An 18,431-nucleotide genomic window follows, 5' to 3' on the forward strand; every position below is an offset into this window, starting at 1 on the left:
TGGTGAGTTTTCATACCTTCAGAGCTCTTCTTCATCTATATTATTACATGAAGTAGCCAAGTCTCATCGATTTCATGATCACTTAAGACAATTGTCTTCTGCATTTCTTTAAAAAAAAAGGTTCAGATATTTTCCAACAACTCTGTTTGGTATTTTCATGTCTATTACATGTAAGCTTCTCTCTAAGTTACATCAACTTTGACTGCTGGGACTGGGCATTAAGAAGTTAAATGGGAATAGGTGGGAAGCCCATTCTGTGGTTAGCTGGGAGAATCAGAGGGCCTCACTACTGTAGCATCCAATGGCCTATGATATCTGACATATCGCTCATTACTTGTTAAATCCAATGTTAAGTCAAGTCATGTTTAACCCTCTCTAGTCTAGTCTGTGGTCTATAACTATGCTTGACTTCACATTACCTGGATTCTTCCTATGATGCTGTCATCGGGACCCGTTATTCACATACCCCTTCACCGGACTTCACTGCTAAAAGTGACTCTGTACCCACAATCTGTCCCCCCCCCCAAACCACTTGTACCTTCAGATAGTTGCTTTTAATACAAGATCTGTCCGGGGGTCCGTTCAGCAGGGGATGCAGTTATTGTCATAAAAATAACTTTTAATCCAGCAGCGCTGTGTCTAACGGCCGGGGCTTACATTTGTATATGCATTAGGCTTGCACACCCTCTCTGTCCTTCCTCCCCACCCTCCTCATCATTAGGAATGCTCCAGGCAGATTGTTTCCTATTCCCCACCTGTGTGTATAATGAACATGGGCTGGATCGTTAAGACACCTGTGCAAAGCTCAAACAGCAGTAAATGTTGAGGAGGGTGGAAAGGAAGGACAGAGAGGGTGTGCCAGCCTAATGCATATACAAATGTAAGCCCCGGTCGTTAGCCACAGCGCTGCTGGATTAAAAGTTATTTTTATGACAATAACTGCATTCCCTGCTGAACGGACCCCCGGACAGATCTTGGATTAAAAGCAGCTATCTGAAGGTACAAGTGGTTTGGGGGGGGGGGGGGGGGTCAGATTGTGAGTACAGAGTCGCTTTAAGCATTAGGTTCTATCACAACAGAGTTGTCTCAAGTCCAGTCCTTACTCCAGCACAGTATGTATTTAGGATTTCACTAGTATTTCACAAATGATATCATTGTGGTCAGTGCATCACGCATCACCACTTGCATTCTGTGCATGGGATATCCTCACATCTAGATCTGTTTAGGGGCCCTTAGAAATTGAGTTGAGAAGCTGTATCTACTGCTGTTTATCCTGGTAAACCCTTGAAAGTAGTCTACCAGCCTTGACCACAGACTGGTTCCATCTTCTGCCCTGGTATAAAACCTCATCTTATACTCCAAACCATCTATGGGTCCACCATTGCTAATAGAGAATGCTCTGGAGGTAACAACCTGGGGACTCTTTGCGAGAAAGCTTAGAACTCCTTGGGGGGTGTTGAAGGTGAAAAAACACATAATACTTAAACAATAAAACTGCAGCAACTAAGGCTGCATTCCCACGTTCCGTGATCCTGACGGATCACGGACGTGGAATGCATGTTCTGGAGTCCCCCCGCGCCCGGACAGCATCTGTAATTAGATGCTGGGAGCGGGGGAGACTGTATTCATAAGTGCCGCGGTGTAGTAACAGCACCGCGCAGCTGATTCATTACAGTGCGGCGCTTATGAATACAGTCTCCCCCGCTCCCAGCATCTAATTACAGATGCTGTCCAGGCACGGGGGGACTCCGGTACATGCATTCCAGAACATTATAAAACACAGAAAAACCATTGAAACTGTTCATGTTAACATGAATGTTTAAGAGAATCGGCCCTGATATTTTTAAAGGTGCCCATGTGTCTTCAGTAGCTGTTGGCTGAATGTTTGTTTAGCTGACAGTAATACTACTGGTCCCTTTATACATGTGTACACTCAGGTTGGCAAAACATACATATGTTTACAATTTGACAATTCGTAGAGGAAATAAGTCACTGTCCTGACTCCATTTAGCAGCAGCAGGTGACAACCAACATGCTTAAAGGGGTACTCCAGCGAAAAGCTTTATCCCAGTAATTGAAACACATTACAAAGTTATATAACTTTGTAATATGCTTCAATCACCTATCTGCCCCCTTCCCTATCTTTTCCCCCTCAACCTCCCTCCAGGAAGTGAAGTAAATTCATTCTTACCTAATGACTGTTGGCCCCAGGCTTTTCTTTGGCAGACATTTTGTGACAATGACATCATCAAGAGGAAGGCGGGTCTAAGCCCTGTTAGGCCAGCTTCCTTTGTCAGATGACTCAGGTTTCTCAGCTCTGATTGGCTGAGCAAGATGTAAGCTATCTAACAGTTTTAGAGAGTCAGTTAGACATCACAGGAGACAAAGTGCATCATGTGATACCCCAAACTAGGAAGCTGTGCCTGTGCAGATGACGTAATTGTCACAAAATGGCTGCCACAGAAAAGCCTGGGGTCAACAGTAATTAGCTAAGAATGAGTTTACTTCACTTCTTGGTGGGAGGTTGAGGGGGGGGGGGGGAGATAGGAAAAGGGGGCATATGTGATTGGAGCATATTACAAAGTTATATAACTTTGTAACGTGTTTCAATTACTGCGAAAAAGCTTTTCACTGGAGTACCCCTTTAATAACTCTTAAAACTGACATTTACCATCAGAGGAGCATGAGGACACGCCCATTAGACAGTAAGACTTTGGACAACTTTGCTTTAATGTGTATGGCCACCTTAGTAAATGGTTTAATTATACAATACACATACAAAGAAGCATAAAAAAAATATGTAGCCATAAATGTAGAGGTTAAGAAGACATTGACATGTAGATGCATTAAGCAACTAGAAAAGTTTACGTAAGAATTTCTACAATTATCCAAACTGTGGCAGAGAATTGCAGTGACAGGACACAGTTTATTAGGCTGGGTTTTTACTTACACAAAAAGTCTAATAATGATACAGCAGGTGATATTTCTTGCTTTGACGGTTTTATCTAAATCAAGATGAGGTGAAGCTCTGCTAATATTAAATGGGCTGCCAATTCAGAAAAATGCTTTCTGTAGTGGTAAATTTAAGTCGTTTGGCGCTTATTGAGTTTTCTGCTCTGTTGCACTAAAGTACCAATATTTGTCAAACCTGTCAATATTTTATAGCCCAAAGCTAGCGCAGACTGACAAGACTGAAGGACTGGAAATAGAACTTTTGAAAAAGGACATTTTATCTAAACTTTACGAGAAAAGTTATTTTTGTTAATCATACACTTGAAAAAACCTAATACTGTACAATGCATCATTCATTGTATAAAAATGGTGTTGGTGCATATGTAGTGTAGTAAATTCCTCTAAAATAATACATAACACTTAGAGAATAAAGTTCCCGAAAACACATATCACTTAAAAAACAGGTAAAAATGGATTTTTTATTAATTTCTTCCCAAATTGTACTTTTTATGACCCCATTTCGTCTTCTTTGTCTCAGGAGATCAGCCAACTTCTTCTTACAATCCTTTAATCCTGTACAAATCCACACGCTAAAGGACAAGCAAAGGCTATATTACACAAAGTGATTATCAGCCGTATTTGGCTGATAATAGAAGACAAGGACCAGCTAACATCATGCGTGTCAACTGATCGACGATCACAATAGCAGCGATCTGCTGCAGTCGCTCTGTGTAATAGGAGCGGTGGCAGCAGACCACCGTGATCTACCAATCAGACCCTGGCAGACCCCCCCCCCCCCCGACTCTTACCCGATTGCTGCCGACGCGTGTAGTAACGCTGGCAGCAAGCGGGGAAGGGGAGCTAGCAAGCACTGACCTGGCAGGAGCTAATTTTCTCCTCTGAATCTCCCAGTGTAATAGGGTTTTAAGAGATCGCTGGGGTCTGTCCGTCCTCTGTGCAATCTCCATATTGGCCCCCGGCTTCTTTGTTTTGAATACAGCTGTGCCTGGGCACATGACCTGTGACTCTATTCATTTTCTATAGAGCCGCTGGAAAGAGCCAGGTGGCTACAGGAAAGAGCTAGGTGGCTACAGTCATTCTCTATGGAGCTACTGAAGAGAGCCGAGTGCAGTACTCAGCTCTTTCTGGCGGCTTCATAGAGAATGAATAGAGCTGCGGGTCATGAGCCGACCTGCAGCTGTATTCAAAACAAAGAAGCCGAGGGCCAATCTAGAGATCCCTGGGGGGCAGAGGTCGAACCCTCTGCAATCTCTTACTTGTTTCTTATCCTTCAGAGTTAGTTTTAAAGTGTCACTGTTGTAATTTTTTTTTTTAAATCAATAGTACAGGCAATTTTAAGAAACTCTGTAAGTGGGTTTATTAAGCAAATTGCCATTATCTGCATTCAAAAAGGCTTTCCCCAGCCCAGGTCCCCCCCTCCCTCCTCTTTCTCATTCACTGCTCATTATCAGGAAATCACGACTCTTTTACATCAGACGTGCCCTGTGTAACCTATGGAGAGGGGGAGGAGGGAGATTGACAGGGGCGGATTAACTTTACCGTAGGCCCGGAGCTGTTCACCAAGCCTGGGCCCCCCTCAACCCACTGTAACTATGGCAGCTAGTGTTCATAATACAGGATAGATAATGTCATAATGCCGTGTATTGTGCCAAATTGCAGGAAAAAAAGCAGTGATTTTTTTGCAAATCATGGCAGAACTGTAGCAGAATACATAATACCACAAAAAGTCTAAGTCTTTTTGGACGGCCATGGGCCCCGCAAGAGCTCAGGGCCTTGGGCTACCGCCCTAAACAGACCTATTATAATCTACTACTGAAGATTAGTCGCCAGCAAAGAACAAAGAATTACACAGCGGGACCTGTTTGAAAGCCGTATTCAGAGGTCAGAGAGGTCAGAGCTGAATTTAGAGGAGATAGCAAGGTGATGTAGCTGTAAATTTACTTTTTGTTGTCCTGTTTTGGTGCCTCATCTCCCTCAACCCCTCCTCTCTCCATAAGAAAACCATGAAGACAGGGGGGTAGAGTTTCAAACTGCTTTTTCATGATAAAAATGCATTTTTTTTACTTATAAACCCAATTACAAAGTTTCTTAAAACCACTTTTACTATTGATTTCTGCAAAAATAAATAAATAAATAAATAAATAAATAAACAGGTACACTTTAAGTGGAAAAACCTAAAATCATAGATTTTGCCTAATTTAAAAGCTGGGTCCTGTTTACCTAAATGGGTAGAGTTGTAATGTCAGACACAGCCAAAATACAAGGCTGTCACTTTCTGAAGCTGACTGTTTTTTAATCCCATAAAGCTCATTAACATACTACAGTATAAGCATTTCCCCTATAATATAGAACATTTTACATGAAATGTTGGGTTCTTAAGAGCACATGGAGTGTCTATTATTGTTGCTGTCTCTAATTACACCAGGCAAGATAGATATTAAAGCATAGACACGTCTGCGTACGATAACCTGTCAACTTTCATATTACCCAGAACTAGTTTGCAAAATGAGAAGAAAGTGAACATGGCATCTGCTATTACAGCAATACTATTTGCTGCCTGTAGAGTTTAGAGAAGATGTTAGACAAACCCCGTATTAGCATATTTGTAATGGCAACTGTGATGTGAAGGAAGGCTGGAGAATTACATACTGAAAGGACATGCATTTTAACAATAGTGCATTAAATCATCAGAACACTTTTTCCCTGCAGCTCAAAACATTTATCTGGCATCCCTCAAATCAGACTTGACTGCTTATTATTGTAAAAAAAAAAAAAACTGCTTCAGTCGTGCTGTAATCTTTAAATATGCAGCTACGCGAGCTATTCTCGAGCCTCAGCAAGACAGAAAAGGGCACAAATGTTGACTTTTTTATATTATTGTATCTTTTAAGTTACATTCTTTATTAAGTTTTTAACTTTCTTCTCATTTTGCTTGATAAAGTTTGGTTCATTTTATCTTAATATTTCCGTCTCTCAATAGGTGAGCTCCTTGGTTTTCTGCCTCTTTATATCTTTTTGCTTTGTGATAAGTAAACTACAGTGCCATTAAGCAAAGCATAACCTTATCAAAGCAAAGCTGTATTACAGCTCCATATCACCTCAAAGATGTATAGTATGGAGGTATCGTTCAGGGACTCTAAAAATATATGGAGACGTACATTGGTCTTTTTCTGAAGGATTCTGTATCAATCTGAAAAGAAATGATGCCATGTTCTCTTTTCCTGTCATGCTGTTGTTCTAAAGCTTTGTTCCTATGGGACAATAACTCTATAATACGGTGACAAATGGAGCACCATAGAGTGGCACAAGTAGGGCCTATGGCTCTGTAATATACAGCATGGTACCTACAAATATGTTTATACAGTATCTGGGACTCTTAAATGTCTACTGTAATAGTTATCTAAACTGTATATATCATTAGGTAGGTAACTGTGTGAAACACTCCAACAAGAAATTGTACCAGCAAAACCAAAGTTAGAGCTTTATTTAAATAGAAAAATAGCAACAAGTTAAATACAGCACTGATTGTGGGTGCAGGCAACATTATGCCTGTGGTCACAAGAGGCCACTGTCTTTGCCAGTGCTCTGGCGCTCAAGTGACATCACTTAAGAACTTGCAGTATGGGGGAAGAAGAAAAGAGATTCTGGTGGACTGCATGGGAACCAGGTGAGTATGAGTGTTTTGTTTTTATCCTACAGGGGGGTGCCTACAAGGGGGGATTACTACTGGAGAGATTGTTTACTACCTGGGGGAATTTCTATAGGGCATTACCTACAGATGGATTACCTATAAAGGGCTGGCTTACCACAGAGGGATTACCTATAGGGGGAACTGCTTATATGAAGGGTACAATTTAATGGGCATAGCTACCAAGGGTGCTGCCTACAGAGGGGATAACTATATGGGGCTCCTAACTACTACATGGATGCACAGAGGGGACATAACCACTTTATGGGGCATAGAGGAGACCGAACTACTATATTTGGAGGCAGAGAGAGGTATAATAGTTGGTTATAATAGTTAGGGGACCTGAGGGCCCTAACTATTATATGAGGGCACCGAAGCGCCTAAGTACTGTATTATATGGAGGCACAGGAAGGGGATAGACACAGAAAGGCCTAACTACTTAATAGGGCCACAGAGTGGCCTAATACTATACTGAATATGCTGGAGCAAGGAACATGAAATGTTTCTCTGGCAGATTCTTCAGGGAAGAGTCATGACCCAGGCCGCAAAGAAAAGAAAAAGAAAAATGAACAACACGTGTACAGCAACCAGTGTATGGTCACTCTATAGGGGAATAAATACCCTTAGATTAAGTTTAGATTGGTATAAGACTATAACAGTTACAGTATATTGGTAATGGCTGTGGTTATAGTATTATTTGTCCCTTGTATACTGGTATTGTTATTATTGGCTATGCTGATCTTGATATAATATCTTGCTGCAGTATACAGAAACAGAAAAATGGATGAAATTTTAACAAATCTCAGACACATAATGTGACTAACAGCACAGCATACATGACTAACACCCAAAGCATAAGGTGAATTGCACTGAAAATGGGCCCACTAAAGGCTCTATGAAGAAAGTTGACTATAGCTTTTGCCGTTTCAAATTCAGTGAGTTCAGTGATTTATTCCCCTATGTAACAGCTGAGGTTTCAGCTCTACCCCAGATACCTTTAACCTTTTTATACAGATATAGAGCCTTCCAGCTTATTCATGATAATGATAGGATAATTTCTTTCCTATTCTGTACTCACGCACTTACAATTTTCTAAAAACTCTTTTATCAAAATTGAGATTTCCTATTACACAGCAATATTTTCTCAATATAATAGTATGTTGGGTTGCAGATCAATAATATTTTCGACACCCCTACTGAGCATAATGCATATAAACTGTTCTAACAAAAAGTCAAAATTAATGTTGTCCATTAAAACCGAAAGAATCAATTCTTGTATTTTCTACCCTGCCCTGAAATTTTTGATTTCTGTTTTTATGACATATTTGCAGCACATGGTTTTGTTTGTTTGTTTGTGCACAGGCTTAGTTTGATCGGTCCAATGTCCAGGAGGTCAATGAGACCTCAATATTTGTCTTGATGAAGTTATAGCATTTCAAATCAGCATCTTTTTCTTGTAAACAGTCGGCATTTTAAGGTGAATTTTCTTGTCTTTCGGAAATTACTTTGTGGATTGTAAAATATAGAATCATGTCTTTTGTTCTGTTGAGCCGAGCTTCTTTAGGGGGAAAGTTAATTTAAATATCCATAAAAGTTAATTGGTTTATACTCCATAGGTTTCGAGCTGGCTTCTTGAATTACTCATTAGCTTTCTGCTTTCTATACAAATGTTCTTCATACACCATTCCCTTTCTTCTGCTAAGAGGTAAAGACATTACTCCTTTGAAGGGATATTTAAACATAATTACAAAATCTGGTGAAGTTAAAAAGACAGGGGTGCCTGCTGTATTCCCCATGTGATAGTTACTGTTAGATAGCAGAAGTGTGAATTCTCTTGGCCACAATCCATTTGGCATTGGCTGGATGGGGGAAAGGAGTTTGATAAATTACCTCGTCATTATCCTTAACCCCTGAAAACAAGGTATTGAATGTGCTACAGCAAAATCCCCAGGCTGCCTTCCCAGAATACTCATATAGAGGCAGTAATATTGCTGATGCAGTATTAGAAGAGTTAGAAATGTGCACTACTATTGTTACCAAGAGATTGATTGGAATTAAGCATAGTCACAAAAGAAGAAGTGGACCTACAGGTACCAAGTAAAGGACAAAACTGGAACAAGGTCATAAACTTAGCAAATTGACACTGAACACGATCCAAAACAATAGAGCTTTGGCCCAAATCAGCAGGATCCAAGGCAGAGATGGGGAATGTGCATAGCAACTGGGTTAGACCATTAGCAGAAGCCACAACTACCCATCACAATGCAGCACTGAGTGAGGTGGAAGACAGCAATCGTAAACAGCAGGCATATAGGTAGGAGATCTCACCTACCATCCACTTCACACTGCTGTGTCCCTAAGTTCTATCATGCTCTAGTTTAAGGAGCCAGGTTCCATAATAGTCAGAGTAAGGGTATGTCCACACTACAGAAATCACGTGGAGAACTCCCCGCAGATTCCGCCGCTCGTCCCCACGCACTCCCACATCACTGTCTGTTCGTCCCATAGACTCTACCTGTTCATGAACCTGTCCATTCTTTGGGAAGATAGCGGAATCTGCCTGACCATAGAATGGAGTCTATGGGACGGGTAGACAGTGAAACGGGAGTGTGTGGGGATGAGTTTTCTGTGTGACTTCCTTAGTGTGGACATACCCTAAAGGCCCTATTCCACCAACAGATCTGACGACAGATTATCTGTCAAAGATTTAAAGCCAAACCCAGGAGTGGATTTGAAAAGAGGAGAAATCCAGTCTTTCCTTTATGACCTGTTCTCTGATTATAGTCTGTTCCTGGGTTTGGCCTTTAATCTTTGGCAGATAATCTGTCGTCAGATCTGTTGGTGGAATAGGGCCTTAGAACAGAGCTGCACTGTACTCATTTTAAGACTCCGTTTACCCGTAGGTTCTTGGCTTCGTTGTGAGGTAATCAGTTTCCTAGTTACTTATTCTGGCAATAATGGTGGAAGGCAGAGAACTGTAATAAAAGGAGTGGTTAGAAAATTAAACAAGCATCCCAGGTCAAATCAAAGATATATATATATATATATATATATATATATATATATATATATATATATATATATACAGTAACTACAAAGTAGAATAAAGGGCAAAAACATATTACAAAGTCAAACAAATAAATTATTATAACTGGAACCAGGTGCAGATTAATAGCAAATTCAGATTTGGCACCACCCGACAACACAACATGGCAGGAACCCACAGAAGGGAATAGATCCGACCTGGGCCTAAAGACTATTGCTGTCCTGCAGAGTGGCAATGTAGTTTTTTTGTTTTTTTTTACCATTAAAGCCCCATGTACATGGTAAAGCCTGTTTATACACAGTTTGTGTGGCTGCACATAGAGTTCCTTTGGTTTTATTTTACAGGTCTATAGGCACTCAGTAGGATGACATATGATACATCCATTTTGCACTGTATTCTCCCCTAGATGTAGTAATAAGGCATCTAATAGAGCATGCCACTATTCTGAGCTCATGGTTACAGTGAATCTTGAGTCTGTATCAATCCTATAATCAGGCTTTAGTTTTTTACAGCTATTCCACAGCTTGGAGCCTGATACATTATTCATGATATACACTGCTTCCCAGATTATGACATTGTACAGTTCCCAAGTATAGTTATGCTGCACTGTCTACAATCTCATAGTGGAAATCCAGGCTATATATTTGCTCAACCGCCAAGTTATATCTCTAATAGTGAAAATGTGGCATATTTGATGGCATTTAATAACCTGATCCAGATTACAATGCATTATTCATACAGATCTGCGCACAGTACCAGCTAATTGCTCGCATACTGTATTACATTGCAGTACTACATTGGCACTCTGCCCTCATATCAGCACTGCAGTCTCTTCAGCCTGAATCATTTACAGCAAAAAACCTTTATCGCAGTTTGAAGCTAATACGTTGTTCTGACCTCCAGAAGAGATATTGATCAATATCCTTTGCTTCTCACATTACATTTAATGTGTTACACTACATACAATACTGCTACATGGCCCTGTTCTATGAAGTTTTGTAAATCTTTTTGTCATTTGCAGCACTTAGAATTTTTAGTATCTGGTATAAGGTATTATGATTTTTTATTGTTTTTTTTAGTCCAAACAGAAAATAATATACAGAATTCCTGTGTTCATTTAGGGTTGGTCCCCACTAGAGATGAGCGAACCTGGAGCATGCTTGAGTCGATCCGAACCCGAACTTTCAGCATTTGATTAGTGGTGGCTGCTGAAGTTGGATAAAGCCCTATGGCTATGTGGAAAACATGGATATAGTCATTGGCTGTATCCATGTTTTCCAGACAACCTTAGAGCTTTATCCAAGTTCAGCAGCCACCACTAATCAAATGCCGATCTTTCGGGTTCGGATCGTCTCGAACCCGAACCCGGTTCGCTCATCTCTAGTCCCCACCCCTCTATATCTATTCAATGTCTACCAACTGAACCATATTTATTGTGCATTTATTTTAGGCATCAAATACTACAAATAGCCACATGGAGAGTGGATTTGTTCATGTACACACGCACGCGCACACACACACACACTGAACTAGCCCTTGCTAAACATGCATATAAATACTTCCACACTATTCTGTACACCATATTAGTGCATTAGTTCCGCCATACACAGTGTTATCATGTTGTTCATATTAAAATATATCACGGTGACATGCATATAAATAGAACAATTATAATTTACACATAAACAATACTCTATATCTGGCCTGATATACTATATACCATATAGGGGTATAAAGGGGTTATGCAAGGTTATACAAGGTTGGAGGAATATAGCTTCTTTCTTCAAGATTGGTTTACCTCATGGTATTACACATAGGGCAAATGACCCCCTTTTCTCTATCCAGCTTAGATGGCCATGATGATTTCCGACACCCACAAGACAAACCTTAGGCCAACCACATTTCCATCACCCTCCTTAGCTTTCCCCACCCACAGTACCTGAAATTTTAACAAAGCCCCACACGCTAGTACTAATTGATAGGTCCTTTGTGTGTGCCAAACTGTAAATAGCCTCCTTTTTTCCTTTTCACACATAACTCAGAACTCCCTTAGACAGTACATAGTACCTTTGTGGCCCTCCCGCACATTAGGAATCCCTATTTATACCCCCTTAAACAGTAGATAGCCCCCTTTGGGACCTCCACACAGTAGATAACTCCCTTAAACAGTACATAGTACCTTTGTGGCCCTCCCATAAACTAGGTATCCCAATTCATACCCCTTACACAGAAGATAGCCCTCTTGTGACTTCCACACAGTAGATAACTCTTTTAGACAGTACTTAGTACCTTTGTGGCCCTCCCGCACACTAGGTATCCCAATTTTTAACCCCTTACATAGTAGATAGCCCCTTTTTGACCTCCACACAGTAGATACCTCCTTTATACTGCAGCCGTTGGCCCCTTCTTGAATCGGGGCCTAGTCAGAACTTCAACTCTTTATTCAAATTGCTAAGATGTGTCTGTGCCAGTAAATTCATGCTACAGTATGTGGCTGAAATTTAGGAAATTTAATTTGCTGACAATAAGAATAATTACAGGTGCTTTCCTCTTTGGTGTCGCTTTTTTGTTTTCCCTGATCTACTTGAAATTGGCTTTCAGGCATCCAGTTCATGAATCTTTACCCCAACGGCTTCAATCTTTTATGGGTTGCTTAACAAAATTGAATCTATTCTTCCTGAGTTCAAGCTTCTCTTTAAGTTGCTGACATTATCTCGCATTGCTCTGTCACTTCTACTTTACTGTTTGTGCCTCGCTTTCGGTGCCCTCTTTGCCCTTCCTGACACTGACCAAAGATGTTTATCTTCCATATCTTTCTGCTTATTACCAAACTGCTAAACACAGGGCTAATGCAGCGGACCGTGCAGGCCTTTGAACTTCCATTTTCTAAAGTTTCTTACATTTAGCAAATCTTGTCAGAAAAAGTCTCCATGAAGGAAAGCTGTTTCTTTTATTTGTACATGTGTTAAAACTTCCCAATAGGTGCACAGTATATTACACTATACCGAGCTGTGGACACTAAATAGTAGTGGATTTTATTAAAACTATAACATTGGATGATTAAATATAACTAGTAGTAGAGTATAAAAGTAATAGCTTTTGTATAATTCTTAGAATTTTAAACTAAGCTAGGCAGCTTAAAGATATAGTTGAACAAAAAAAAAATCTTTGAAATTAACTGGAGCCAGAAAGGTCCAGAGATTTGTAATTTACTGCTTTAAAATATCTCAAGTCTTCCAGTACTTATCAGCTTCTGTAAGCCCTGCAGGAAGTTGTATTATTTCCTGTCTGGAGAGCAAGAGAGGTTTTCTATGGGGATTTGCTGCTGCTCTAGACAGTTTCTGACCTGGACAGAGATGTCAGCAGAGAGCACTATGTCAGGCTAGAAAGAATACACCACTTGCTGCAGGACATACAGCAGCTGATAATTACTGGAAGAGCATAGGTTTTTTTTATAGAAGTAAATTACAGATCTACATAACTTTATGGTTCCAATTGATTTCAAATATTTTATTTGATTATTTTTTTTGCTGAACTTCCCCTTTAAGGGCCAGTTCACACCGAGTAAACACGGCGCAATCCCGCCGTGCTCAGTGTCCTGCTGTTAAGTGAATGGAGAGGGTGCGCGCTCGTCCGCTGCCGCCACTCTCCGCTCAAAGAATGAACATGTTCATTCTTTGAGCGGAGAGGAGAGGGAGCGGACAGGCACACGCTCTCCCATTCGCTCAAAGCAGCACACTGAGCACGGCGGGATTCCGCAGCAGAGAGCTCCGCCACAGAATTGTGCCGTGTTTGCTCAGTGTGAACCGGCCCTAATTTGGAGAAGGAAATGCCCAGTTGGAAAACCTTTTTCTATGATATCTATAACATAGATGTAAAGATTTTTTTTTTTAAATATAAAAATTAACAAACTGTCGTACATGTTCCATTTCAGGAAGTTAGATGCCTTCATCTATGATGCAGCAGTGCTGAACTATATGGCTGGAAGAGATGAAGGCTGCAAGCTGGTGACAATAGGCAGTGGTTACATCTTTGCTACAACAGGCTATGGAATTGCTCTCCAGAAGGGCTCTTTTTGGAAAAGACCTATTGACCTAGCACTTTTACAGTTTGTTGGTGATGGTGAGTTATAGTATTCTCTCTCAAATTTTATGGATTGCCTATAAAATAGAGACCCTGGGAAAGTTTAAAGTTTATGTGTAAAAAATGTGTATTGTTCCCAGAAAGGTTAAGTAAAAGTTCAAAAGCCACCAATCCTGTCTATTGTTTTTTTTTTCTATAATGTTAGTCTAAAAAATTATGAATGGGACTGTCATGTTTTCATTTGTATCATATATATGGATGGAAATTTTGTCTACCAAGCATGAGATTTTGTTTCTAATAAATAAGAGGGAAATTTATCAGACTGGTGTAAAGAAGAATTGTTTTAGTTGCCCCTAGCAACCAATCAGATTCCACTTTTCTTTCCTCAGATTCTTTAAAAAATGAAAGGTGGAATCTGATTGGTTGCTAGGGGCAACTAAGACAATTCTTCTTTACACTAGTTTGATAAATTTCCCCCAGAATTGAAGGTTTGAATTGTCTATGGGTTTTTCAAACTAAATGGTGAGTGGCTTTGAGCACTACCACTACTCTGAAGGGAGCTGAGCAGAAGCCGAAGGGTCACTACAGAGCGAAGCTACCCAGCTTCCCTGGGGAATCTACAGTGATGTAGTCACCCATATTAAACTGTTCTAATATAAGGTAACTGTGCACACTTTTCAATTATATTACATGGTGGCCGTATAACCTATAAAGAAATAAAGGGGTTATTCAGCGTTAGAAAAACATGGCCACTTTCTTCCATAGACAGCACAACTCACTTCCAATGAAGTTAATGGAGCGTAATTGCAAACCACACCTGAACTGGAGATAAGAGCCATGTTGTCTCAAGTGTCTCAAGTGGCCCCTTTAAGTCATACGCTTCTTCTACATCTGTTTCAATTATCCATTTCTAAAAATTGGGGTTTAAAAAAATAAAAAAAATTGTACACCAGAATAAAGATTATTCCTGCATCAATTTACTTGCAACATTTTCATTAAGGGCTCTAAAGCTTTAAGTTATACCCCTGCAAACAACAGATATGAGTACTAGACTATACGGATAAGGCCATACAGTTACATAACATTGTGGTATAATTATTTTTCCTGCCAGCCACAACATTATCAGGTTTATTAAAACAAACTACTGTGCAAGTTCCGACAATAAAATAGGTGGAACATGATCTTTTTTATTAGTATTTAGACAAAACTGTTAGAACAATTTAAGGGGTTGTCCAGCCAACCATTTTTACAAATAAAGGAAAACTTTTAGGCCCCGTTCACACTGAGCAAGAACTCTGAGCTCCCAGCTCTCTGCCGCGGAATCTTGCCGTGCTCAGTGTGCTGCTTTGAGTGAAGGAGAGGGCGCGCACTCCTCCGCTGCCACCGCTTTTCGCTCAAAGAAATGACATCATTTCTTTGAGCAGAGAGGGGAGGAAGCAGATGCGCGCGTGCCTTCTCCTTCACTCACAGTGACAAAATGAGCATGGGAGGATTCCGCGGCGGAACGCTTCGTCGCGGAATTCCGACGTTCTTGCTCAGTGTGAACGAGGCCTAAGCCCCGTTACCAATTTGAAGTGTCATAGAGGTGTGGCCATGGCACTAGAGTGCAGCACTAAACCATTATTATTGTGATATGGACAAGATGCACGGCCTCCTCCCCCCCTCCACTTGAGTGACACCTAGAAGCTGAGTCCCAAGCAGGGTCAGGTATGGGAGGAGTAAGGAGATGTTACAGCTTGCTGCCCTTTAGGAGCTAAGGAAAGCGTCTCTGAATTGTAATACAGAATAAAAGCATACAGAAGCACAGATGGATATATAAAAGGTGCCATGTGTCTGCTTGATCTAACAGCTTTCTAAGGCTGGCTTCACACTATGTTTATTTTTATCCGTTTCTTTCATCCATTTAAAAAAAAAAGTGGATGGAAAAACAGTTGCATTTGTGTGCATCCGTTTTGATCCGTTTTTCCAATAAATTCCATAAAAAAAAAGGATCAAAACGCATCCTTTTGTTCACGTACACAAAAATGCGGTCAGCCGCAATTTTGTATACGCTAATAAAAAGCATGCATTTTGAACATTATTTTAATATATATAATGGAAGTTAATGGATATTCAGATCAAAATGGATGCACACAAATGCATCAGTTTTTCCATCTTTTTTTTTTTTTTTCTTTTTTTTTTAAACCAGTAAAAAAATATAGTGTGAACCCAGCCTAACAGTGTCAGGAGTTTGGGACCTGAATTGCAGCTGACAGGTTCCCTTTTGAAATGTGGTGGGTAAGATTGAAGCAAAAATACCAAGTGCTGTAATATGATGGAGCATCTTGGAGGTTTTTTTTTACGCATTCTTTTTCTATGTCTTTAGTGGATGTGTTATAAAGAGATGTTTTCTCATATCTGTAACAAAATAAAATGCAAGCTATGTCAATATTTTAACCACGATTCTGTACAATTCCTACTCCTATCCAGCTCATATCATTGTTATTTGCTATGGACACATATCTAAATTAATTTGCACAAAATGATCCATATTGAATTACAGCTGAAAGCTGATTACATTTCCTTCTGTTAGTATGTGGATATGTGAATAGTATCAATATTCCATTGATTTCTCAGAAAACGCAAAGCTTTTCCTAACAATTAAAATGTCCTGATTGATCTGTTTTGGAAAGGCCTAAAGACAAAAGGGTTTTATCATATCTAACCTATTTCTCTGGCCTTTCATAGGTCATTATATAGTAGTCTAATGGGGATTTCTCTTCTCCAAAGTATTTGACTGTATTTAGAAATGTCAGCTGGCATATATTTTTGATCTAAGCACCCCAGGCCTGTGTTTTAATTGACAAGAAAGCATGTCATGAATTTCTAACTTCCATAATGTTTCTAGAGAAGCAAACAACAATGTTCAAATCAATGATGTATTAGGTCACTTGAGGTTTTTAGTTTATGATTTTCATAGGTACAAGAAATACACCTCTAAATATCAAATATTCATCAATTATGACATCATGTGAATAAACTACTATATGAACAGTACATTACTACAGGCAGATACTCATGAAATACTGACCAAATGACATCCATATGCATTCATTAACAATCCAACCCTATATTTTGGAATCATATTTTTATGACCCCCCGTCTGTATATAATACTAAACTAATGGCCAAGATGTGCACTGCTAAAATACTAAATGCTTAAATTATTCGGCAAAAATACAATAATGTACAAATAAACCAGCAATGATCAGAAATAATCTCATTACCTATGATGTACCATCAATATAATAACCAGAAAAGGGCTGCCCATAATTTAGTCGAATACTGGTTCCTCAATACAATTTTGACCAAAAATGGTGAATAATCTAATAATGTCCCCAAAAATAGGCACAAAGCCTTTGATACATTTCCTCCTGTGTGTACCTTCTAAAGTGCAGCATGGGGAGGGAGACTGCCTCGGCTTACATGTACACAGTCCAGTCTAGCTACTATAAAATAACTAAACCTTGTCTCCACTGCCTGTGTTTAATTTTAGTTTCTCTAGTTGGCAGGAAAGTGAGACACCTAGTGGCCAATATTTTAGGGCTATGTTCACACTACGTAAAAGTACAGCCGTTGTTGCCGTCGGCAACAACGGCCGTACTTAATGCAGTGTGGAACATTTCCTCTTGTTCTATGGGATCCACTGATTCACCCGCAGAAGAACACTACGGCCATAAAGATAAATGATCTTAGCAGAGACCGGCCATTTTGTGACCCGGCCGGGTCACGGAACGGCCGGTCCAATACAACGTGTAAACATAGCCTAGAGCTGTTTTGTGGGGATAGTAGTCATTTGTGGTAAAGTGATTTACAAATATATTAGAAATCACATAGGCTATCACATGAAGGGAAGGTGTTTGAAACAACAGTGACCATATAGAGGTATTCTACCTGTTGCTAACCTTATAGATAATTGCTAGTACTGTGATCTGTTATTGTATCTTAGAACCCCATGTAGCATCCTTACTGATCAGGAAAAGCTTTTGGGAAGCGCTATTTTTTCTCAGTAAAACTATAGGAATACTTTGAGAAGTTTGACAGCTATTGTAAAATATGAAAAGATAAGGAGATCACTTATCTAATTCGCTCTGCCTCTAATGTGCCTATAAAACATTAGATATGTATATGGTATATATTTTAATTTGGAGATAACTCAATATACATCATTTTCTTATTATTTAGGTGAGATGGAAGAATTGGAAGCTTTGTGGCTCACTGGCATCTGCCACAATGAGAAAAATGAAGTTATGAGCAGCCAGCTGGATATTGACAACATGGCCGGAGTCTTCTACATGCTTGCAGCGGCCATGGGATTGAGTCTCATAACTTTTGTTTGGGAACATTTATTTTACTGGAAACTCAGATATTGTTTTACTGGGGTTTGTACAGGAAAACCGGGACTGCTATTCTCAATAAGTAGGGTAAGTCTTAAATGATGAGGAAGATGATGATGATTATAGTTATTTTATTAGTTAATAATTCAGTTTGGTATTATAAGGAAGAAGTAGGAGAGCACTCACCAATATATGGAAAACTTGCAATCTAAATTCCATCAGGCGATAAAATCCATAAAACAACAGGCTAAGATGCCAGACACATG

At 39.8% G+C, this 18,431-nt stretch overlaps 1 protein-coding gene across 1 annotated transcript in view; it reads left to right on the plus strand.

Moving 5' to 3' along the window:
- GRIN2A (glutamate ionotropic receptor NMDA type subunit 2A) overlaps positions 1–18,431 on the plus strand; it is a 379,959-nt gene that overhangs the window by 358,249 nt on the left and 3,279 nt on the right. The window contains exons 13-14 of the mRNA XM_069983674.1: positions 13,642–13,829; positions 18,014–18,252. Of these exons, the coding sequence (XP_069839775.1) occupies positions 13,642–13,829; positions 18,014–18,252 (427 nt within the window). The remainder of the gene's footprint in view (positions 1–13,641; positions 13,830–18,013; positions 18,253–18,431) is intronic.

Source organism: Dendropsophus ebraccatus, chromosome 9 (genome assembly GCF_027789765.1).
Source record: "Dendropsophus ebraccatus isolate aDenEbr1 chromosome 9, aDenEbr1.pat, whole genome shotgun sequence".
Classification (NCBI taxonomy): domain Eukaryota; kingdom Metazoa; phylum Chordata; class Amphibia; order Anura; family Hylidae; genus Dendropsophus; species Dendropsophus ebraccatus.